General features: G+C 44.8%; 6 protein-coding genes across 6 annotated transcripts; all 6 read right to left on the bottom strand.

Annotated features, from left to right (window-relative positions):
- Nucleotides 1-1,412: 1,412 nt before the first annotated feature.
- Nucleotides 1,413-1,935, bottom strand: LOC128707565 (NPC intracellular cholesterol transporter 2-like). The gene is made up of 2 exons (XM_053802521.1): nt 1,758-1,935; nt 1,413-1,690 (listed from the first exon to the last, which is right to left on the bottom strand). Exons 1-2 carry the CDS (start codon nt 1,933-1,935, stop codon nt 1,413-1,415), a joined length of 456 nt encoding a protein of 151 aa, XP_053658496.1.
- A 2,203-nt stretch (nt 1,936-4,138) lies between these two features.
- LOC128716609 (uncharacterized) lies at nt 4,139-4,683 on the bottom strand. The gene is made up of 2 exons (XM_053811350.1): nt 4,497-4,683; nt 4,139-4,413 (listed from the first exon to the last, which is right to left on the bottom strand). Exons 1-2 carry the CDS (start codon nt 4,681-4,683, stop codon nt 4,139-4,141), a joined length of 462 nt encoding a protein of 153 aa, XP_053667325.1.
- A 1,330-nt stretch (nt 4,684-6,013) lies between these two features.
- On the bottom strand, nt 6,014-6,533 carry LOC128708217 (uncharacterized). The gene is made up of 2 exons (XM_053803176.1): nt 6,464-6,533; nt 6,014-6,390 (listed from the first exon to the last, which is right to left on the bottom strand). The coding sequence occupies exons 1-2, from the start codon at nt 6,531-6,533 to the stop codon at nt 6,014-6,016; spliced, it is 447 nt and encodes a 148-aa protein (XP_053659151.1).
- A 271-nt stretch (nt 6,534-6,804) lies between these two features.
- On the bottom strand, nt 6,805-7,338 carry LOC128708808 (NPC intracellular cholesterol transporter 2-like). Its single transcript, XM_053803788.1, has 2 exons — nt 7,272-7,338; nt 6,805-7,190 (listed from the first exon to the last, which is right to left on the bottom strand). The coding sequence occupies exons 1-2, from the start codon at nt 7,336-7,338 to the stop codon at nt 6,805-6,807; spliced, it is 453 nt and encodes a 150-aa protein (XP_053659763.1).
- A 1,210-nt stretch (nt 7,339-8,548) lies between these two features.
- Nucleotides 8,549-9,089, bottom strand: LOC128716593 (NPC intracellular cholesterol transporter 2-like). Its single transcript, XM_053811349.1, has 2 exons — nt 9,014-9,089; nt 8,549-8,934 (listed from the first exon to the last, which is right to left on the bottom strand). The coding sequence occupies exons 1-2, from the start codon at nt 9,087-9,089 to the stop codon at nt 8,549-8,551; spliced, it is 462 nt and encodes a 153-aa protein (XP_053667324.1).
- A 3,065-nt stretch (nt 9,090-12,154) lies between these two features.
- On the bottom strand, nt 12,155-13,006 carry LOC128708563 (protein trunk). Its single transcript, XM_053803541.1, has one exon. It carries the CDS (start codon nt 13,004-13,006, stop codon nt 12,155-12,157), a length of 852 nt encoding a protein of 283 aa, XP_053659516.1.
- Nucleotides 13,007-23,966: the final 10,960 nt, after the last annotated feature.

Genomic DNA, 23,966 nt, shown 5'->3' with positions numbered 1-23,966 from the left:
TTCTTCTTGGCGTAACGACCTACCAGGTCATGCCTGCTAATCACACCACCGAGCCTCTAGCAGCTAACAAAAATAAGAAGTACTTTACAAAGAATCTGAATTAAAACAAACCTTTCTTTCTATAGCCAAGATCAGATTAAGTAGGAAGCAATGTGTTTGCAATTAAGAAACATTTGACAGAATTGATAAAAATAGTTTACACGTACTATTAAATATTTTCTTATAATATTCCAATATTCAAAGCACATGATCAAAGCACAGCTTTGAAAATTGTTTGAAATAACTGCCCATTCAAATTTAATACTTCAGTTCAAGCTCTCACAGCTAGATGGCGCAACTGTCAACAATCTGAATAGGGGTAGGATATGTCGACCAATCTTTTTTTTTTGAATTTGTGTATTGATCTATGGAAAGCAATTTAACCGATTTTGAATCGGCGTAGAAAGGGGTAAATTAAAACTAACCATGCGTATTATTATATTGTATTATTTTTTATTATTCACGGAACAACAGCCGGGCCGTATATCTATATTCTATTACTTATAGATGATTCCAACACTTTTAATTAAGAAGCAGAAATCTTTGAAATATTCTATACTGGCAAATTGTGGAAATTAAGATTAGCATTCATAAAGTTTTGCGGTAAATATTAATGTTGAAAATATACAACACCTGCAAACAAAACCGTAACAAAAATAAAAGTTTGTCTAAGTGTTGTGATCCAAGCTGGCCGAGCTGATTAGACCAGTTGCTCGTCGTTGACAGTCAAGCTGTCAACGTATCGATATGTAGGTGAAGGAACAGCTCGGCAGATCAACGGTCCCAGGGCACGAGTAGAACGAGAGAGCAATGGCGCAATTTAGAGAGTTGCGCAATCGGACGGTGTGTGTGCGCGCGTTCTTTTTCGTACTTATCTGTTTAACATTTAAATATAGTTAAGTTCCTGTACCCAACGTGTTCACAGGGTTTTCATTAGTCTGATCACAAGATATCACGAACATTACACGAAACATAAAACTAAGCGTTTCGAATACCGCTTGATACACCAGCTGTTAGTCGTTTGGTTTTCCATTTTGCAGTTGCACAACCGTGCCAAATCTACAACAACGAAACCCCAAATGTTCGGGTGTTTAATACATTTCAGGGTTATGTCTGATCTGTTATAACGATGTTCCAGCGATGTGCTTCTATGCGCTTGTCTGCACGTCTGTTTCCTCTCACGTTGCATATTCTGCGGGTGCTGCAGAACCCTTACCAACAACGGTGGATGTAAGCGCATGTCGAGCATCACCTTGCCAGTTGGCAAGGAGACAGGATGAAACTTTGTTGGTCTACTTTAAGGCAGATCGAAAAAATCGAAAAGAAAAATAAACCAATCGTCTTAGTATAACACAGTTTGCCTTTATTGCTACTTAATTCGCCGGAACGACTTGCGCATCAACCACGAAGCAGGCGACAGTTTCGTTGCTTTCGTCCACAATATCGATTTCGATGCTCAAACTCACTATCGGATAGATTGGCAGCACCGGGATCGTTAGTCGGTAGGTAACGTCCTCGTTGGCACTCAGTGGGCAGTTGGAACCTTCGAGCCAGGCGCAGGTATCGGCAAACTCAGCCGGCAGTGGATAGGGTGCGGTGATACCAAGAGCGGTGGCCGTCGGGACGGTCGTCATGGAGGTAACAACCCGGTCTACAGCAAAGATCGACAGGGACGTGCGTTACATGAGCTGCAAGATGCAATTCGCCGTGCAACTTACCAGTGGTGAAATCGATGTACGCGATCACATCCTGGCCACGGGTCAGATCGCAAGGCGGAGCACTGCAACCTATGATGTTCACATTGGTTGGCTCCGGACGATCCAAGGTACAGGCACGGCCAACATTACCGTACACTACGGCTGGCACCAGAGCAATCAGGAGAAGGGCTCGGATCATGGTTGCGTTTTGCGGTTGTTTGTTTGAGGGACTTCCTAAACTTCTTGCTATCGCCACAAAGCGTTCCACGTTTGACAAGCTATCCAAATTTCGGCACCCGTTTTTATACGCGAGCCCGCAGCAACCGCCATGGGTTGTAAATGTTTTTTTTTTTTTTTTGTGTGTGAAAGATCTTTAACGCACCATCGCATCGAGGTTCGAATGTAGATGGTGCGGGTCGCTAAGTACCATGCATCGATGAGCTGTAACGCAAGTACGTACGCCTGATAGGTTTGTACGGGAGCAATGCTTTTTTCCTGTTTTGTTTTACTTGTTTTACCTTACTTAAGTGAATCCCATGATAACTACCCGCCCGCGATAAGCTCCTCGATAACAGCGAACAGGTGGTCCACTTGAGGTACCGAATTGCAATCATTGTGGCTGGATTTGCCAAATCGAAAAGGTTCGTTTTCTTTTCATGCTCTTTTTGTTTGGCGTGAGCGGATGAATGCGAACTTCTTCACTTGGGTTGGGCCGTGCGTTGCGGTTCTCAAGTGCTTACTGTCGAATCTGGCTGGCAATCGCTCTAAAACGATTTGATGATAACGCTAACTTCGTTACGATTTTTGATACCGTAGGCTGGAATGGTCACTAGGAGATTGTTGGCTCGTTTTGTAGAAAGTTTGGTGCAATTTTACTATCGGTAGTTCTGCAGAAGTTGAGGCGCCATGCCAAGTAGTTGAACCATGCTTCACGACCATATCGATCACCTAATACGACTTGAAGGGACCCATTTCGTAATCGCTTTACTTCTACATTTGTTTGTGTTTTTCTAGAAACTGTTAATTTATCAACGTGTTATTGGGAGTTATAATCAATGAGAAAAGTTATGACTAGAATAATATACCGAGTTCACTTATGGCTACATAGAGAAGAAGCCAAAATCAGACACCCAACCCCCACCCCCTTAGGTATCGAATTCCATAAATTCCTTTTTGTGCCTTTTACAACAACATAGTAGGCAAGGAGAAATTTGAAAGCTCACCCGGCGGTCTACAATCATCGAACAGTGAGCAAAAGCTGTCAAATTGTAAGGAAAGTGTTTGTCCATCGAACATATTTTCTATACGATTTTCACAGTTCTTGTTCAATATTCAATGCCTGTAGACTTCCAGGTGGGACGAATGAATTGCGTTAGTTTATCTGCGGCAATGACACCAGCCTTAATGCTAGAACTGTCTTTTCCCGAGTTACGCGACACTCGAGTTACGCGACACTCGAGCTACGCGAATTCGAGATACGCGAATCCCAAAATTTTAACAATTTGGATTTGCTTCGGAACGTGAAAAAAAGATATCGCTCACTGAATACTAAATAAAAAGGATATTATAAACGGAATTCGAGTTACGCGAATGTCTCTGGCACGCATTATTCGCGTGACTCGGAAAAGACTCTACTAACACATCAGACATTTGGTTTCTAGTAGTCTCACAAAAAAAAAACGATAAACTTTTGGGTTGAACTATTTTACCATAGTCGTTCGATGACTTTTTAATACTTTATCTGTAGTTTTAACGCAAAAATATAATCCAACACTCTTAAATTGTTTATTAAGTAACACCGAACAAATAAGAGCGTTGTTCGCTCTAGTGTTAACAGAACACACCCTCAAATGTTGTGCTTTAACTATTCACACCTAGGTGGCGCTGCTGGCAACTGACGTGAGTTTGTTACATGGCTAATTCACCAACCTGTTATTGGTGAATATTTAAACAATCGTTTGGTTAATTGCATTCGAGTTTATTTCTACTGCAATTTTAAATATAAAGTAACTTAAAGTAACGCGCCAATCTAATGGTCCAATCTTCTTTCATTTCATCGAACAAAGCATATTTTAAAATATTGATCCTATGATCCTGATGCCATAACATCCATCTAATACATTGACAGTCATGAATCGAATAACTTCCTTTGACAGACATGACCTAGAAGATAAGCCTTAAGGAAACAGAAATTGTAAATACTTTATGAATATTTTGTTGTTTTTGCATATAAAATTGTCAATTCCGCAACAGATCAATCAGTAATCAATCAATTAATTAGGCCTAAAACAAAACTTTCAAATCTATTCTACTGTCATAAAAGTAACAGTAAGGGTTTTGATACAAATCATATATTCTTATGCATTTAAATTTACTTCACTACATTACATATCACGATTATGTTAAGCCACAACCACACGAGCTTGCACGACAAAGCATGTGTGTGTACGTGTCGCCTCGTCCAATATGCTCACTTCAATTTCTAGATTAATCAATGGGTAGATCGGAAGAACCGGCATGCTGAGAGTGCTGACGATGTCTTCGCCCTGGCTGATGGGGCAGGCAGAACCGTCCAACCAGTTGCAGGCGGCAGCACGATCCGGGGGCAACTCGTAGGGAGCGGTGATACCGAGGGCCGTAGCCACCACACGGTACGACAGCGTTTGGGCAGCGAATGCTGCAGGAAAGAAAGGTAACCATTTAACACACCTTACAATCACTAAACCGCACAACTATTCACAGTCATCTCGCTTCACTTACGTGCTTCCCATTCTAGAACCATTCCGACATCGCTACCACGAACCAGCTCACAGGGCATTTGAGTGCAACCGGTGATCTCCACATGGCCCGGATGGGGACGTCCGTTCGAGCACGTGAGAGTGTCCAGAGCCTCCGTCAGGCTACCGCTGGCAACGAGGGCCACTAGCAGGACTGCGAATCGGTACATCTTTGCCGAATTGGTTGGACTAAGTTTAGCCTTCCTTGTGAGTCGATCGAACGCTTCTCTTCTGTAAGACTCGAATGGTCTACTCGCTGGCACTCTGCACTTGACTGTCCGAGGATCGGGTACGCATGTTTTTATACCACGGTACATCTGTCGAAGGTGCAAATCACCTTGATGGGAGGACTAATCTTATCCGTCTGAAGTGCAGGTGTTCGGGACACCTGCAAGATGTTGTGGCCCAGTTATCGTACGGGGAGGATCTCCCGGACTTCTGCAAGGCACTCGATGCCATACTTTTCTAATTATACGAACACCTGAGCAGCAGACTAATCAATCGCCTCGATAAGCGTCAACGACGGTAATCACGTTTTTCGTAGTGCCTTCCACCGTACCGTGAGTCAGTTGAAAGTTCACCAAATGTATCGGGTTCGCGCGTTACGTGGAGCGTAGCAGAAACGTAACCTTATCTACACGCCGATAACAAGTGTTTTCCTTGGCGGAGTAATTCATTGAGAAACAGAACGGTTTGCTTTCCTCTGCTCTGGGTGCGTTTTTCTCCCAATTACAAATCTGCTCACATTCAGCACGGCCTGGCACATGCATTTAAAGGGGGGGCTCTATAATTAAAGGCGTAACATAATACACGCTTGCATCTAACAGCCGATCAACGGTGAAACATTTCAAAACGCGGCCTTTCTTAGTACACGTTTTAGTACACCGCAAATAAACCGTAAACGTTGAAGTATCAGTGCCTCCCAGCAGGCGCGTATAAAACGTTTAATTGTAGAAAATGATAAAACTTTTGTAGAATACGTTATGTATGAACAGACGATGTATTTTGCATTTAAAAAAAGGTCTTTCCACTTTAGAACACGATTAGCTTGAATATTACGTATTTATGCAATAATAATTTTCGGGCTAATTGAATATGAAACCAGACGATGCATTTGCCATCTCTGAATTCCTTTATGTACTGTTTCTTAGTTACTGTGTTTTACTGCAATCGATTAATTTTGTTTTTGTTTCGCTTGATGTTTGCCTCAGCTGATGGGATTGACGTCAAGAGCTTTTTTGCTGCGTGAGTTATATGATATTGCAAAGCGGCAGATGTTTATACTTACGATAAGTCGATGCGTATTTTTAGTAATTCATTAAATTATTATACGACTCGAGAAGGTTGTTAATCCATAAAATTGCAATGAAAAGATAAACCATAATAATGGTAATGATATAAACATAGACAATAAAACTAAAATTCTCCGCATAAAGTTTCACGCGCGATGCAAAGCATTTATTGTAATTTTTTAGTGATTCAGTTGTAAGTTGCAGTGCTTCACGTAAGTGTCACGGTGGCGGCAAAACAAACGGCTACCTGGCCACCGTCGCCGGTAATTTCGAATTCCATCGTTACCGTTACACCGGTCAGTGGAGCCTCGACCGGTGCGGTACCCGTGAGCGTTACGACCTGTCCGGCAGTTAGTGGGCAGGATGTGTTGATGTTGTTGCAACCATTGCGCAGATGCTCGGGCACCTCGTACGGTAGGAAAAGGCCCAACAGCGAAGCACGCACATCGACGGTAAGCGAGTTGGTGGGGAAGGTCGGAGCGAACCGCACGCTAAAGTTAAAGTTCGACTGGTTTGGAACCGAGCACGGCAGGCTACTGCATCCCGGTATGATGACTTCCTGCGGTGCCGGACGATTGTTGGAACCTGCCCAGAAGAAACATTGTAAACGTTACACTCTGCCGCTACGGCCAAACATTGGCCCAGCGTTACCACTTACATTGGATAATTTCCAACCCCTGGACAACAGCCGAAAACAACAGAACCACTGCCACGATTTGCTTGAACATCGTGAAATCCTTAACGAACGTGCTGTAACAACTACCTTTCGGCGTCTACTGAACATGCAATAGGTGAAGGTTAATGTAATAAACCATGCCGGCGGTGTAAAGCATACCTTTGAGCTAGGGATCAGATTAGATAAGTCCCGCACAGTGTGATCGCGGTATTCATCAGAGTACATTGATTAAAGGATTAATGTCTAACTCCTTCACCAGACCATTTTATTTGTATTTTTGCCGACCATCCACAATGCAGCGCACTTGCTTACAGGGACCTGCTTCACACAGCGACGATTTGGGCGGATGAACGGAAGCAGAACAGCGGCTGGCCGTTATCGTCGGTAAGCTGGAGCTGCAGATCGACCGTAATACCCGCGAACGGTGCTGCCGCCGGTGTGTTCAGATGGTAGTTGATGAACTCACCCTCGGTCACCGGACAGCTGCCCGCTTCGAAGAAGTTGCAAGCGTTCTGTTGCGCCGCCGGCAGATCGTACGGTACGCGGAAATCTCCCAAAAAGATGTCGAGCGTTGCCTGCACGGTTTGGGTGGCCCGTGGCGAAATGAAGTCACAGTCCATGTCGACCATACCGCCGATCGGAATGACGCACGGTTCTGCCGTGCAGCCTATCACTCGTACATCCTGTGGAATGGGCGCATTGTTGGCACCTGCGGAACAGGATCACGAAATTGTAGCAAACAACTAGCAGTAGAAACCCTGTTGCCATCCTGCTATCCAATGGAACTTACATGGTCTCACCGCAAGACCGAACACCAGCGCTGGAAGGCAAGCAACTACGAGCAGAATGGTCTTCATCGTGGAATGCTGGCAAGTTGTCGAGATCTCTGGTAACGTTTAACGCGTACTGTACTGATCTGTTTGTTGTTATGTGCTGTATATTTAACAGTAAAACAACAAAACTGGCAGCAGATACTTTTGTATCTTATCGCGTTAGAGCGATACATTTTATCACCAAGTTCACCCCCAGCCGATGGCGCTTGGTGACGTCAGTCAACCATCGTGGATTAACGCATTACATAAAAAAAAGATTAGATGCTCTTTAAGCTACCTTTATAGTTGAGCACATATCATTCAATGTTTTGTCATTTAATACATAAAGCGTGATTTAGCTGTTTGTTGCGCAAGAATGAAGGGATGAACTACAGTCGAACCATTCGATGAACTGAATATTGTTGTGAAGGAAGACACGAAGAACGCTTTCGATAGTTGCGAATTAGCTTGTTGCTAACTGATATGCCCTGGTCTAAATTACATCCTCCACGTGATACCTTTCAATGGTCAAATATAAAACATTTTCACCAACGTTGTTCAATGTCCTAACATTGTCCACGTGCTATTGCTGTGGTGTCTTAGGTCACGATAATTATGTCTAATTGCAAATATTCCCATTTTAATGCGCATGAAATGGGCCTTTCATACGCCTCTGCGACATGGACGTTGTCCAAAACTGACGAAACCCTCATACGATGACGATGCTCAGAAGGGTTTTTGACCCCGTTTGTGTGGAAGGTCAATGGAAGAGCTGCTACAAAGTCGAGGTACTACGGCGCACTTACTGTCGTACAGCGGATTAGACTCGCCAAGCTGATCACGTCATGAGAACGACACCGGACGACCCAGTCCGTAAAGTCCGTTTAGGTCGTCCTCTGTCCGTAGGAGGTGTGGGAGGCCCAAATTAAGATGGAGTGATGGCGTTGATGCGTCCGCCAGGAAGGCCGGGGATAATGGATTGGCAGACGACGACGCTCAACCGTAAGCGAATTTAGAGGACTCCTGCAGCAGGCCAAAACCGCGAAGCGGTTGGAGCGCCTGATAAGTAAGTAAAATGGGCCTTTATGACCACATTCTAATAATAATAATGGTGCTGAACGGAGACTGCATCACCAGAGGAAATATTCTACTGCTCTCCAGAGTCATTTTATGTAATAAATAAACGAATTCAAAACACGCACAATTCCCATTGCAGCTCACTTTATTAGATACTACCAAAAAAGAAATATAAGTCTTAAGCAGCAACAATTGTAGCTGCAGATCGATAGCAGATCAACGGCTGACCATTATCATCGGACAGCTGCAGCTGCAGATCGACAGTAATGCCAGCGAACGGTGCTGCCGCTGGTGTGCTGAGATGATAGTTGATAAACTCTCCCTGCGTTACCGGACAGCTGCCCGCTTCCAAAAAGTTGCAAGCATTCTGCTGTGCTACCGGCAGATCGTACGGTACGCGGAAGTCGCCGAGAAAGATGTCCAAAGTGGCACGCATTCCGTTAGTAGCACGGGCCGCCACAAAGTCCAGATCCATGTCGACTACACCGCCAATTTGAACGATGCACGGTTCGGCCGCACATCCGACGACGCGTACATCCTGCGGTATGGGCGCATTGTTCGGACCTAAAGCAGGCACGTGTGGCGCACGGATTAAAATATGCATTTATATCCCAAAAAAAAAAAGACAAACCCTGATACTTACAAGGTCTCACCGCAATGCCGTAAATTAGCGCCGGAAGGTAGGCAGCAATAAACAAAACTTTGCTCACTCCAATCATTCTTTGAGATACAGCGATATGGGAATCCTGGTCACTAACAGCAAACAGTGGATGATCGTCAGCTGCTGGAAGGTTGCGTACTGAGCTGCACCGGTTTGTGACTGTATAACAAATATTCAGTTGCTGTAGGTTATAGCGAGCTTATCTTATCGATACAAAACGCACGGAGAGCTGCACGATTCGATAGGCTATCATTCTGCATCTGCCTAATGTTCTCCCAATCTATTATCCGACGATACGCGTCATTGAACCTTGGTTATAATCGCATCGAGGGGCATTTTATCGCCATTACTTTGTGGCCTGCTCGTTTGTGTTCTTCGATAACAGCGGCAACACGGAATATTATCTCGAACATTAGTTGTATAACCTGCCCAGCTAATCACTGATTACATTCTGTTTTTTTTTGTAGCTCCTTCGTTCGTTTCTTCTTATTGCGGGAGTTTACGTTTTTTTTTTTGCCATCTTTGCTCTGGTATCGATAGATTGGTTGTAAATCAAGCGAATCTTTTCGTTCCCCCATAGACGTGCCTGATGCTCGTGACCTGGTCCAACAATGCACATACCTTTTCAGCTCTGCAAAACACGATATGATTAACATGATAACATGAAGCGAATTTATTGCACAGATACCCTCTCGGGAAAACAAAACATTGATCACTTCTTGTGTACGGATCTGTAACTGCGTGGCCGGAACAACTCACCTGCATGAAATCATGTATACTTCATACTTACTAGCTAGTAAAGGAGAGTATACATACTGTAGTAAGTCTGTTAACCTACCAAAATCACGAAAATTGCTTTCGATAATGACCTAAACTACTTTGTGTGGGATTGTTTAATATATGCACAAACGTATGATAAACTACAAGAAGATAATACATGTTAACAAATCGTAACTGATCTGTTATACGATAATCGGTCATAACTTTGAGTAATACGACATCCCTTTATAGACGACTCAGTGGTAGAAATTAAGGCAACGCTCCATCCATCCACTGATAATAATTTTAAATGTCAGCCGCTAGGCATGCCATTTTATTAATCTAAACAGATTTTAATAAACTAGACGATTTAAACAACTTACGTTCCGAAGAAACCTTGCTCCATGCGTCAACATACCTATGGCAAACAAAACCTGCGTAACTGATACTGCACCGAAGGTTTTTTTATGCCAGAAGGCCGGAATGTTTCTACAGCGTGCGCTATCCTCATAAAAGAAACCACAAGCCAAACAAACGACACGAATTCTCTGCATTTGTTTGGCGCCTTCGGGCGCCAACCGCGTTTTCAGATGCCAGGTATTGCTGCAACTGTTGTGTAATCGGACACGATAATGGTAATTACCGAACAGGTCCGACCGTACGACCCACGTATCATCCATCCGGAGCATAGAGCCCCGGTTACGGTTTGCACATCCGATTTAGCGTGTAATAGATACGTTAAAATATTTGCTCAACTAAACGGCCACTACGACGGCGGGCAAAGGGAATGCTGGAATACCGTGGTACGGGTACGGGCTCTGGGAATTCGAAAGGATATTCCGAGCGCAAGGCACTCTACATTGGCGCGATTCAATGATAGCCTCGCGGGAAAATCCTGTGCCCCGTAGTTTCTTGCGGGAAAAAGTTTCCTGCTGCGTCTGGAACGATATGGTAACAGGGGGTTTTTACCACTAAGCCACTGTTCTCCGGAGGTATGTTTTGTTTCATAACTTCATCTGACTTGTAGAAGCACAAACTCTGCAATATTATGACAAATCCAGCTCATGTTGTAGTTTGTATCGTTTACTATTAACGATTACATTGAGGGAAAGATAGGGGCAATACTTTCATATGAGTAAAAAAACGTCAGAAAAGGTTTATAGAAGCTTCTATACATTATAAGTGTTATATCACAAAAATATTATATTGGAAGTAAAAAAATCTAATTGTCTGACTTAAAATTGTCTTCAATTTCATCTCTTCAATATGCTCACGAGAAGCTCACAAGTTTTTCACTATTAAATCCATATCCGTTTAAGCACACTATCGCATGCGTTTCATATATGCATCGAAAAAAATGTCCAAATATCTCCCCAGGAAAGGAGAGAACCCTTTATAAAAAAACGCACGTTACGGTTTATGAATATGCATTGCCTTTTAGCATGGCTGCAATGCTGCTGGCGTAAATCCAAATCCTCGACAATATGTCGACCGACGGACGGAACAATTTGTTGTGAAGCTAATTTTCAATATTTATGCAAAACATAATAAGGACACCGAAATTAGTCCTTCAACCGGGTAAGCACTTTACCATATTACCCTCTCACAGCACCTAACGGCGGAAGATGCTGTAAGGCTGGCCAAACTAAAGCTGCTGGACTCGATTCGATCAGCAATGCATTTACGTCCCGTGCCATGCATCGTGCCCTACGTATGTTGGTTTAAGCTAACCTAAGCTACCCTCCCCTTTTCGGGACGTTGGTTTGTGGTCTTTTCGGCCTAAAAATAAGAAAATCGTCAAGGTAAACTAATGCGACAACCGCTTTGCACGGGTAGCGAAAACTTCACGCCTCATTTTCCATACTTACATCTCGTATCCTTTCCAAACAACCGAAATCAACTCAAAATTGGGTATCTTCTGGCCACTGCTGGGCAGCGGTGAGCTTTAGTTTTATTTGTTACTTCACGCCCACACACAAATACATCCGCACGCACGCACGTGCACACATCAACAACACTGAGTTCGATTTGCAGGACGCACAACACAACTGAACGGGCAAATGATCGTCCTCGGTACCAATTGCTCTGCCACCCCTGTCCTGTACTGTGCGGTAAAGTTTCATTTGTACACCCGTTGCAGTCCCTTAACACCTACAGGTTCCCGATTGTATATGACTAAATATGTACACGATTTAGGGGCCCTACATGACTTAATAACTACTACTGCTTCTGTTTTTTTTTTTTGCCACTTATCCAAATGTCAACATTAAGATTTACCAGTGCGTCAACGAGTACGAAAGATTTAAATAAACGCTTAAATATACAACGCTACACAACAACACGGCCTCCTGCGACGGCTTCGGTTCAGAAGGCTGGCGCACAGTCACAGCAAAAGTTGACCGCCCGCTCCTCCCATACCCACAGCTCCCGCAGCTCGCCCGGCAATCCGTCGACACCGATGCGCCGTAACCGGTCGCTCTGGACGCATTCGCCCGTTCGCCTCCGCAGGATCTTCACCGTGAACGAGCGCGGCTGGCAGGAGTAGTGTCCGTACCAGCAGTTCTGCCGCGTACACTCAACCGTCCGCAGAAACCGGGGAAAGTACTCCGGACCAAGATCGATCCACCGTATCTTCGCCTCGCACTCCCACGGTCGCGGCGTTCCCCCGGAGCTGGACGATCGCGTACGGCCCTTACCACCGAATGATCGGACCGACCGAGCAGATTGTGTGACGTCGTCCTCCACGGATGTGGCCGGTTCCAGCGTGTCCAGAATGTCGTTGAAGAGATCGCGCCGTGTCCGTCCGACCCGCCCGCCAACAAGCTCACCCTGCGGGATCGGTTCCGCAACGTGTTTCACCTCCCAGGCCGGTTTGTGGCTCAGCTCGAGCGAGTACTTATCGTCGACGTAGAACGGTGGAAACGGTTCCGCATCCCGCTTTCCGGCCGGGTTCGATTGATCACCGCCGCTCTCCGCTACCGGTGGCTCTTCGATGCTCATGTAGCGTGGATTAAACGCCGGTCCTAGTATTTCGGTCAGCACCGGTGGTGGCAGCTGCTCGCATGCATTCTCCGTGGCCGCTTGCTTCGACAGGAAGCTGTAGCCATCGTCATCGTCCGGCACGGTTTTGTCTCGTTTCAGTGCCCGGCCATCGCACTGTAGCAGGATCAGCGTCAGCAGCAGCAACATCACGGCCAGCAGTGCCCCCAGGAACATGGTTCGGTGCAGGTGTCGGGAATACAAACAGATGTCGGGTTGCTTCTCGCCCGTCACCAACGGTACCTTATCATAACACGATCGTACGCACACAGCGAAGCGTAAGCTAATGAGGATGAGGCTGTCAAACGAGTCGGGTGTGTCGCGCACTTTCTCACTCGAGGATTTCACCTTCACAGACGGATCGCGGTGTATTGTGGATTGCAACTCGGTTTTGTTTTGTGTTGCTGCGCTTGCCTATTCTATTTGCGCTACTAATCTAGCTAGTATGCAGCACTCCAGAACATTTGGACACTGAGAACATACGCACGAATTTGGCTGTCGTACTGGAACGTACTTGAAAGCGATCCTCTCCTCACGGTGATCTTGTTGGTGCCAAATTTGATGGCAGACTGACGACACGCTGGCAATGTTAATAAGGGGTAATGATAGTGTGCGGACAGTTTTATAGCAAATACCGAGGCCCTCTCGTTCTCACCGCCGAACGTTCGATTCCTTGTCCTCTTCGTGCACCCATCATCCTAGCGAAACGCTCCCGCTACCTGTCGATCGTTTCACCACCTGTGTGTGAGTGTTGTGCCTGCAAACGTTACGTTTTCGACAACCCGTCTGCCTGCGTTCCTTCAGGTGATCTTCGGTGGCCCTAACCACACTACCTGTCCCTGGCAATGCGCTCCCTCCGCACAGGCCAGCTGTAACGGACAAGTGAAGGGGGCCGAACCGGGTTTGGGTGCATTCGCGAAAGGGAGGGCGGTGTTTGTTTACTTTGCAAACGACTTTGACGTTTCGCTTTGAACTCGTCCCACAGAGAGTAGGCCCAGGTAGGCTGCACCGTACACGGTCCTAATTTACGTGGCACAGTGGCCGATCAAACGAATGTATCAGAGCCAGAACCTTTTCGCCTTCTGCGGGTACGGGCGAATGTCCGGGTGTTTTGAAACTCCATGTACCACCGAAACGGTACAGTACGCGGAAACAATGGCAATCACATTAACTTTGTGGTAGTCCAAAGCATGCGCCAACCAACAAAACTCCTGTGCGTAATAATGCGGGAAGAAATACGCCCCTGGCGGTACAGCACACCACCAGCACGGGAAATTGCGCCATGCTTGGTGCACGATCGACAAAACTTACGGAATTCAAGGTTAAAGGTGTATCCTTTCCCACTGCCATTACCTTTCATCTTCTCACCTTTTGGGAGACTTCTGTCCAACCAACAGAACCCACTGTGATAATGTGATAAAGAAACGGCATGCTGCACAGGGATTAGCGAGAAGGTCTCCATTTATTTCCCCCATCACAGCACAGCGGTTCAAGTTACCGGAATTCTGTCACCCGAAACGCACGCGAAGTTCGCTGCTGGAGCACCACCCAGAAGAAATGTCACGCCTTTTGTGATCGGATTAGTTACGACTGCAAAACATCTCTGCATCCCGAAACCCGAGTTCGTGCTAGGCATTCAGCCCGGATGGTAGAAGGCAACAAGCAGTACACGGTATCAATCTTACTGGAAAATATTAAATTTTCTCAAGTTCCAGCCGATTTCCGACACGGTATCACTTTTGCCTTTTTTCTTTTTTAGCACACGGTGGCATGCGAGCGCGTTCAAGCAGCAGCGAGTGAAGAATTGTCGGCGGTGTGGCATCTCTGGCAACATGCTCCAATGCGTCATCACCTGCCTGCATGCCTACATGGGATGTGTGGATTTAGAGGATAAATTTAATCTCCGGCACCATTACTGTCAACCTCTATAATGCTTCTCCCGGGGAATCAATGCCGGTTCTTCGTTTGATGCACTAAGCTATCAAAGAGATCTTCCCGTAATTCGATTCCGATTTTTTCTCCATTCCGGCGAACGGAAATCGGGATGTGTGTAGGGTTTTGTGAGTGTGTGTGTGTGCGCCTTTCGCTAAGCCCATGATGTGAAATTGATTTTCCCGTGCAGAACTGCACCCAAACATCACCATGTGGACGCGAAGCATGCTTCGATTTTAATGTAATTTTTCAAATAATAATTTTCACCGATACCGCACACTCCTTCCCTTCCACGCTAGTACTGTTGCCTGGTGTCCTTTCCTTACAATGCCGGATGTTAAAAGCGGTGGAAGGTTTCATTAAATTCATTACTTTTCACACGTGCGCGTCGTTTGAAACCTACCATATACTTCTGGTGTGTGTGTGTGTGTTTTTTTTTATTCTTTACCACACTCTTTCTACTCCTTAATTTCATTTCTTCAATCCGATTTTCACCAGAAAAGTTTATGCTTTCTCTGCACGCCATGCCTCGCGAATCTGAGCGCGCCCTCACATCGTTTGCGCGCTGCGAATGCAATCATAGAAATTACATCCGGCTTCTTGAATTGCAGGTGCAAGTGTTGTGCAATGAAATTAAATGAAGTGTTCACGTTTTGGTTTTTGGTGCAGCGATATTTTTGAACCCATGGGTATGGGTCCCTTCGTATGAAACAACAGTGGGAGATACTTTTGCATACGCGTCCCGTGTTTGTCGGCGCAAGGTTAACCACTGGTATTGGCTAATTAAATTCATCAGCGCAACGACGGTTAACCACTGTTTGCGAACCCAATTTACCGCACGACACATGGCCGATGGGCAAAGGTGTAGAAATGTGGAAGAAAGCTATAGTTTTGGTACTAATTGACGGGTTGATAGTGAAATTAGGGGGGGGGGGATAGCTGTATTATTAATTTTCCCTTATGCTTTGAGTGCTGATCTTACGATCCTTTTGGTTTTTTTGATGATAACAACTCAACTAATGCGAATATTAGTTTAATTTATATAATGTCAAATTGTTTGATGGTTTTTTTTTTTATAAAAAATAATTGAAATTTACTGTCCAGCTGATTTCTACAAATATAGACATTTTTTACAGAATTACAGAATACTCAACTTTGTCACAATCGCTCAGACCCTTCAAAGGGCAAGAGCTTTAAATAGAAAACGTCCTCATTTAGCACCATTTATGCGCCATGTACTTATGCTGTATCGATAATAATGTTAGTTTTAACTTCAGGTTCTTACCTCAAGCCTCCGAAGCCTATACGGAGATGAGCCCTACGTGTTCCAGCAGGACGATGCACCGATCCATACGGTAATTTGGTAAAAATCTGAAGTTTGGGGCAATTTAACCTTACTTTATGGATAGTAGTGTGTGGCCATCTCATCATCATCTCGCCCTTTGTGTTTTATTTCATATGCAGTCATAGCGCAACCCTAATCAGCGCCTTAGACGAATGGCACAAGATAACTGTGTATAACTGGAACAAAATGCCCAGACATTTCATACAGCTTTCTGTTGCTTCGAGAAACGCATGAAGCGCGTATAGAAAAGCAATGGAGATGTGATTCCAAGAAAATAATTGGAAATGTCTCTTATAAATAAAGTTTCAACAATTCAATGTCCAATGTTTCTTCATCTCGTTTCGACAGAGTGTTTTAACTTCGTGTACAACCGATTCGTATCGAATACTTCTGACGAAATACTTTCAATAGCTTGTAAAAACATTATGACAAGTTCATCAAGCACCGTTCCGCTTCATAGTAAATTTCACACGCCTCGCGCACCAGCGACCCCGTGACACCCGTGACCTCCATTAGGGAAAGATTTGTACAACATCTCCCGAAGCACACGTAAAATACCCTTTACAGCTGTAAACAAATCCCGGCACCACTTCAACAACACTCGACGCGCATCAACATCTTGCCGCGTATCGCCAACCCCTTGTTGGCACGCAATGTTTCCGCACGAGCCACTTCTCCCGTGCCCTATTCTTTCGCTCAATTAGCCTTCTAAAACCCGTCCCGCCCGATCGAATCCCGTCCCCTCGGGGTTTTGTAAACGAATTTCCACTCGCCCGGAGAACCCGCGAAGGGTGAAGTGAACTGCGTTGTACACCGGCATAAGGGTGCGCAAGGATATTTCCACCAGCAAATCTCGACTATTTTGTACTTTAAACTTGAACTCGTCTGTTCTAGCCTGTTGTGGTTGTTTGGCTTGCTTTACCCACTGCTAAACCAGTAGCTGGGAAAGGGACACACCACCGTATAGCAGGGCAAATCTGTCCCAACCACTGCTGGCAAACGGAGAGCCAGCTGCAATCTGTTGCATCGGATGGTTGGGCCCGGTTGGGGTCCAACACCGATACGCATCGGTGTGTGACGCCTCGTGGAAAAGTCAATTGATCGCGACGCTGATAATGATTATGCTAATGAGCTCGTTAAATGCTGTGCGAAAGATGTAGCTAATTTAGCACGCGGTCGCGCTGTCAAGTGCAATCCCGTTCGTTACCAGTGAGGCATTGAAAAAGAAAACAATTGTTGGGTGGGACACCTCTGGCGATAACATTACTGCAGGCCATGTAACGAATCGAAACATAAAATTGTGACAACATTCCATGGATTGTCTCTGGCTGGCCGTGTGTTACCTTAGCGAAACATTTTTACTCTTCCTTCGCTTAGCTGTCAACTCTCTTTTCTTGCAAGATATTCCGTCCGGATAATAGCAGGGGAAACGGGATGAAAGTTCCTGAAGGCGAGAACAATGGTTGATTGGACTCTTGATGCTTTCCATTCCTACCACCGTGCGCCAGTGCCACTCGCTGTAGGTGAAGCTACACAATGCCAAAAGGATAATCGAACGCTCGGCTAGGATTAAGGCTTTGCGGTGACAGGATGGACATTTTTTCCCCTCTTCACTCCAACTTCACTTTGTTGGTAATACAAGAAGCCATAGTTGTTCCGATGAAAGCAATTTTGTTATTACGGTCGGTTCCCGATTCTTAATCTTTCCCGTTTAAAGGTCTGACACTCGCTTTAAGCATACATTCCCTCTAAATAAAACCGTTTGTTTTTGCAATTCTGCATAATTTGCAAACATTCGTGAGTTTCGTGAGTGAACTTCATTTCACACATTTTCACTAACCTGAAACAAAAACGCATCATACAAAGGCTTAGCGTGTAAATTAAAGTACCAATAAACGATGGTGGAAATATAATACCGCTCTTCCGGCTTATTAAGTACACTCAAGTGCCTTGCTAATGATCTACGAAAGTTGGTCGTTGGCGCGACTGAAATGCGCCAGTTTTTCTCGTGGCTTGCTGGCTCACCAAACCAACACGACAGCTTCCATTAGAATGTTATTAAAAATTCCACAAATCCCGTTGCCCGCCTGTATTTACCTTCCCACACCGCGTTGCCCACCGGTGGACGAACACGCTTTTCCGCAACCCCGGCAGGACATGGTACACTCCAAGCGCGCCTCCATTTAATGCGCCACTTAATGTTTCCTTATTATTTCCGCAACCCTCCAGCTTCTAGGTTCGCTAGTTGAGTCTTGTCTTTTTTTTCTTCTTATTTTAACTTTTGCCTTACCATTATCGCTTTTCGCATTCTTTGCCGGATGCGTTTGATCGTAATATCTAAGGTCCGAGCATATTGGCGATCCGTATCGGTGGAAAGTTTCAATTTCGCTGTAATTAATTATGGCACACCTTGGGCACAGTGTCTCGCAGAAAAGGTTGGTGGGCAAGAAATGGAATATCGCTATCGCAAAAACCTCTTGTATCTTCTTGTATCCGCGAGCGAACGATGAAAATGGTCGATCTCTGAGGTGATGGTTAATGAACGATCCGCCCAGCCGGCAACTAATTTCCGCACAAATTGGCATAAATTTTCATTCGCATTCACAAATCAACCGCGGTTCGGCGAACCTGTGGAATGTTCCAGTCCGTTTCGTTCCGTGCGCATTCTTTCCTCCGTAATGGAGGGTTTTTTTATCAAATCGCTCCCGATCGGCGTTAATAGCAGTTGCTAATCTGAGGGTTTCTGGACCGACTTTTAATCAAATGCACACTCGAGCAGCTCAAAGGAAAGAGAAGAAAAAACACATTTCCTCCTGCCCAAAACGACTCACTGTCCGATGGGAATGCTTACAATTCCCTGTGGTGCGACGACTTACAGGAATTTACCACAAATGTCACCAAAAGTCCATTCGCAACGACGCACCTAGGAGGGGGGAGAGATTTCTATACCACGACGAGAACAAATTGTGTCTACACGTTTTGCCATGGGAACTCACAGAGGGGATTACCCGGTCCCGGTCTTTGGGTGATGTAAAGGCCGAAGTATACTTTGATGATACGAAATTCTCAGGATGTGGTATGTGAATGTAATTGTCCTTTCATCTTCGGCGGCAAACCCTCACAAAATCATTCACCATTCCCCACACAGCATCGTCTGCCACTAGTCTGATCTTTAGACGTCTCCCTATCTTGCCTTGCAATGGCTTAGTGGACATTTTGGACGACTAGAAGCAGCTCAAGAGAGCGAAAAAAAAATCTGTCACCTATCGTCACTTACTTCCCAACCCGCCCCTAACCGTGGAAAATCAATTGTGAAAAGTTAATACACTCGTATGCGGCACCAACGTCTGGTGAGGATTTGCCAACACGATGACCAAAATGTTCGACCAGTGTGACAACATTCCTTACTGGCACGTTACGCGTGTCAAGAATGTCGTAACTAATTGAGATGTTATTGTTGGCAGATTATCTAGGCGGCAGGAGCAGCAGCAGCAGCACCAAGGGGACACGCTACCGCTGGTCATGTACCGTTCCGTTCCATAGGGTTTGCGGAACTGGTGTAAAGCAAACAAAGAGACGAATTTCATTTTTCAGGTGCGCTTCATGCGCTTGTACGAGATGTGGGCGAATGGAGAATTTCTTAATCTGATTGAAAATATGTCATCGTATATCAGTGATAACCAAACGAACAAAGGGCACATGGGTTTATTCTGTCGCCAGAAGAGACTAGCAGCAAGTTATGCTTCAGGTCGATATAATTTCTGTTTAAACAGTTTGAAGAATAGATATTTCGACTTTCGTTTTCTACTTTGGAAAGCAACCATTGAGAAGAGCAACATGGTTAAAATGTAGCAATCATTTTAATGAAAACACGCTTAACTTTGAACAGTTGAGCACACAACTGACATTCATTGACGGATAAGCGATGATCGCGAACGCGATCGACAAGTGAAGGCGGGACCCTGAAAGACGTCGCAACTTCGGAAATTGCAGCTGGTATCTGACAATATCAACCCAAATATTGTGGGAAAGATTATGAAATGATGATCCTAAATGCTATCTTAATTCCCGCATAAATGTCTAGACCAGGGGTCTCCAAACTACGGCCCGCGTGCCTCATGTGGCCTTCGAGAGTCTCCAGGGCGGCCCGCAACGCTATTACCATTTTCGCCATTTTAACAAAAATGTCTCATTTAGGAAAAGTATAATATTTTGTAACTGTTTAAATGTTAATTACTGTAATAGTTAGTGACATTTAGTACTAGAAATTGTGTACAAAAATCATCACGAGCGCTATATCTCTGTAAATTACCCGCAAGTTACAGGGTTTTACAACAGATTTAATATCACGAGCCCAACTCAATTAATCGCGTAAGCTTATAAGATAAACGGGGAGATTGATAGTGAAACACAAAAGATTTTACTGAAGCGCAAACGCTTGTAAATGCTTGTGATTAGTTTTTAACTTTATTTTGTAGTTCAACTCTTGAATCCGCTTGTACGTAAACGGGTTTGCAATTAGTTTGTTGTTTTTGAACATCTATTTTCGTGTCTATCTTATTGGTTTGTAAGCGATCCGGTAAGTTTGATTCGCCATACCTGATCTAATGTAAAAGCCTGTAATGTGTAAATGGCCCCCACGTCATAGTTTCAACCAATACGACCCGCGGGCTGAAAAGTTTGGCGACCCCTGGTCTAGACCACCAGATCCAGACGATCTCAAAACGATCTACAATAACTTAAATTGGACCAAGTTGTTCGAAAAAACAGTAAAGAAATACAGTGTCTCTAAAACAGACAATTTTTTGTTTTAGTAGATGACATAGACATCAACGACTGTATCTTCGGCAATATACGCAGACGTTGGAAATATACACACAAGTGATTGATGTCCACAAGTATCGGACTGTAGAACAATGATGGTAAGTCAAAGTATCCTCTGCTTGTCTAACTTGTACTGAAGCGTGAAATGGCTTAGACCAAAAATCATTAAATCAATTGACAACAATATTCTTGAGCATTTACAGGTGGACTCCAAATCTAGCAACAATGGATCGTAAGTAAGTAAGCCAAAGCGAGAACAAGGACAGGGCAAACAAACAGAACGCCGTACACAATGCACTCGCCAACCCGTTTCAATTTCTTTACCAAAAACCCGTTTTAGGAACGCAACAACAAAGGTGACAAAGTTGTGAAGGTTTTGTGAGAATTTTCTACCATCCCCATTAACACGGTCGTTTGCGCCGTTGACCACATTGTTAAAATGAGCACACTCCAGCAATCACGCTGATTCAAGGATGTGTTTCGAGTGCAAAAAAAAACGACATTGCGCTTCATCCATAGTTGTGCGGTAAAGAAACACAGTTACTAAATGTTATTTGGCTACAAACGATTCTCTTTCATCATGAAAAGATGGACAAGTTGGTAGAAGAGGTGGCAAGAGCTGTGAATGTAATTGGTAACTGGAACTTCTTCAGTAAAAAAAAAAACATTCCACTGGGATACGTTCTTCTCGTACCTACCTATCGTTCATCACCGACGCTACGTCGTGGCATGTTTCCAATCCCCATCAGCATGAAAGGGTGTTCCAAAAATATGTAAAAAATCCCTGATGGACATTCCGTTCCGCTCCACATACGAACTTCTGTGCACTGGTTTCGCTCACTGAAACTGATGTCCTTTTTTCGGCCGGTGTCTACACGTGCCTACAGCATCTCACCCTCGAGTTTGAAGGGTTGAAATACGCCCGCGCTCTCACTGGGCCATGGAGGGGAAATGAAGTTATTACTGTCGCAATTTAATTTTCACTTTACGCTTGTGTTTTGCCGTAATTAACAGCACAATGTTCGTACGCTGTGGAAATTTTCCGCCTTGCGCAGGAAGGAGCGAGAGACCGGGAAGGAAGTGGGACATCAGGTAGGTTGAATGGTTGATGGCAGCAAACAATGTGGAATTAATTGTTATTAAATTTGTGACCTTTGGCATCATCCCGTTTGGCTGACGGAGACGTTGCCGTTTGGAGGCTAGCGTACGGTTGCTTTTATTAGCACTTGTTGGCTCATAATTGGAATGCTGTTGGAAATTGAGACAGTCACTAATGAACGTGGTGGCTGTGGAATTATTTCATCGCGTTATGGATGGGTAGCTGCAAGTGAGCCGAGTGTTGGTAGGGTGATGAGCTGAGTGCACAAGTCCTTGGAATTGGTCTATTTAGACAATTAAACTCATTGCTTCTCGAGACTACTTATTAAATGGAGTCAATTAGGTATGAATCACTATGAAACGCTATAAATCTTTATACATTTAATCAAATAATGCCGCACAGTGTATGAGTTATATTGTTACAGCAATATGTTAGAAAGATAACTTCCATACATTGACTTGGTCTAACACCTGACGAAGTTCTATTAGCCGCATTCGAAAGGAAGATGCTTAGAAGACTCTTGGCCTCGTGTGTGTGGAAGGACATTAATAAGACTTGCCAGGCTCCGGATGCAAACTGATCACTACATGAGAATAACACTGAACGACCCAGTCCCTAAAGTCCTTTTAGATCATCCACATGGACAGACGAGGTGCAGTAGGCCCAATTTGAGATGAAGTGGCGTTAATGCGTCTGCCAGAAAGGTTGGCCAATCCGTTATGGCTGACGATGACACTCGACCGTGAGCAGTTTAGGGGACTTTTGCAGCATGCCTAGTGCTTATTGGTAAGTAACTTCCAAGAATTTTGTCTTTGCTGACGATTTCCCGATTTACTTCACGCACCATTTATACACCTCATTTACCGCTAAGCATCATGTTATCAATTAAATTTTCATAATAACAACCTTACCACCAAATCTGTCCATTTATTCACGCACAATTTCCCTAATCTAACCGCCGGTTGGTGGCCAAAACGGAAAGTTTGTCCTGAATGTATGCAAATTTTTAAACCAATTCTTCATCCTGTTGTTGTGTTCCAAGCTGTTTAACTTCATTTTCGCTCCCATTTTCCACACCCCCGCCAGGGCGTATAATAAAGTTCGGTGGAAATAAAAATTACCTTAAATTTCAATTACTATGCAAACAACGCGATTAAATTACGCCCACTTCATTATCGTTGCGCGTGAATGGTGAGGAGTTGCTGACGTTTTCCCACCCACCGCTACGGCACAAAAATCATGGGTAAATGGATGAAGCTCAACGCCGCTCGGATGAGCCTGTATCTTCGCCGTATGGATTCGATTTCGTGATGATCGTGTGGCTTTAAGCTGGACGAAAACAAAATCATTCGTTCCGGATCGGTGAAGCTGTTTTCAATTATCCACACCCGGGCTGCTTATTCTTCACAAGTGGGACCGCCCCAAAATGACCGGGACCGTTCTCGGACGATGGTGACCCGTCGATAGTGGTCTGTCCATCGTTGCGTAATCCTTCGCTGTAATCCACCTCGCACTGGATGGTACCACCGGTCCATTATCCATTATGCGCCACCAGTTCATACAAGTTTTAATAAATCATGCCAAAAGTGCGTCCAATTGTGAGGCACAGGCCACGGCGTGCTTTGTCCGGGGAAGAAGGACGCGAAGAAAATATTCCACACAACGCCGCCGCCCGTATGATAATAACAATAATAAGATAATCTTCTTAAGCGCAATATGGCAGCAGGAAAATCGGTACGGCAGACGCAAAGCGAAACATGCAACGCGGCAGGGTAGGATGTAAAGAATCCCTAACCACCGGAGAGTGTAGAAGGAAGAGGCAGCCCATCCTTCGCTGTCCCGGCAAAACCGAACAAAAGAACAATCTTCCGCAGGCAAATATGCAAGCGTAGAGTTTGCGGAAAATGCGCTTATAATAGCGTGCCTGGGACACCAAG

The sequence above is a fragment of the Anopheles marshallii genome, chromosome 2 (genome assembly GCF_943734725.1).
Source record: "Anopheles marshallii chromosome 2, idAnoMarsDA_429_01, whole genome shotgun sequence".
Taxonomy (NCBI): domain Eukaryota; kingdom Metazoa; phylum Arthropoda; class Insecta; order Diptera; family Culicidae; genus Anopheles; species Anopheles marshallii.
The sequence above is the reverse complement of the archived record's forward strand: the minus strand, read 5'-3'. Positions and strand labels throughout refer to the sequence as shown.

Excerpts from the sequence above, each read along its gene's own strand:
- LOC128708217 (XM_053803176.1), bottom strand. The coding sequence starts at position 6,533 with ATGTTCAAGCAAATCGTGGCAGTGGTTCTGTTGTTTTCGGCTGTTGTC. Across the intron at positions 6,391-6,463 it reads GGGGTTGGAAATTATCCAAT|GTTCCAACAATCGTCCGGCA; the intron begins GTAAGTGGTAAC and ends TCTTCTGGGCAG.
- LOC128716609 (XM_053811350.1), bottom strand. The coding sequence starts at position 4,683 with ATGTACCGATTCGCAGTCCTGCTAGTGGCCCTCGTTGCCAGCGGTAGC. Across the intron at positions 4,414-4,496 it reads GGTTCTAGAATGGGAAGCAC|CATTCGCTGCCCAAACGCTG; the intron begins GTAAGTGAAGCG and ends TCTTTCCTGCAG.
- LOC128707565 (XM_053802521.1), bottom strand. The coding sequence starts at position 1,935 with ATGATCCGAGCCCTTCTCCTGATTGCTCTGGTGCCAGCCGTAGTGTAC. Across the intron at positions 1,691-1,757 it reads GTACATCGATTTCACCACTG|ACCGGGTTGTTACCTCCATG; the intron begins GTAAGTTGCACG and ends TCTTTGCTGTAG.
- LOC128708563 (XM_053803541.1), bottom strand. The coding sequence starts at position 13,006 with ATGTTCCTGGGGGCACTGCTGGCCGTGATGTTGCTGCTGCTGACGCTG.
- LOC128716593 (XM_053811349.1), bottom strand. The coding sequence starts at position 9,089 with ATGATTGGAGTGAGCAAAGTTTTGTTTATTGCTGCCTACCTTCCGGCG. Across the intron at positions 8,935-9,013 it reads CGGCATTGCGGTGAGACCTT|GTCCGAACAATGCGCCCATA; the intron begins GTAAGTATCAGG and ends TGCCTGCTTTAG.
- LOC128708808 (XM_053803788.1), bottom strand. The coding sequence starts at position 7,338 with ATGAAGACCATTCTGCTCGTAGTTGCTTGCCTTCCAGCGCTGGTGTTC. Across the intron at positions 7,191-7,271 it reads CGGTCTTGCGGTGAGACCAT|GTGCCAACAATGCGCCCATT; the intron begins GTAAGTTCCATT and ends CCTGTTCCGCAG.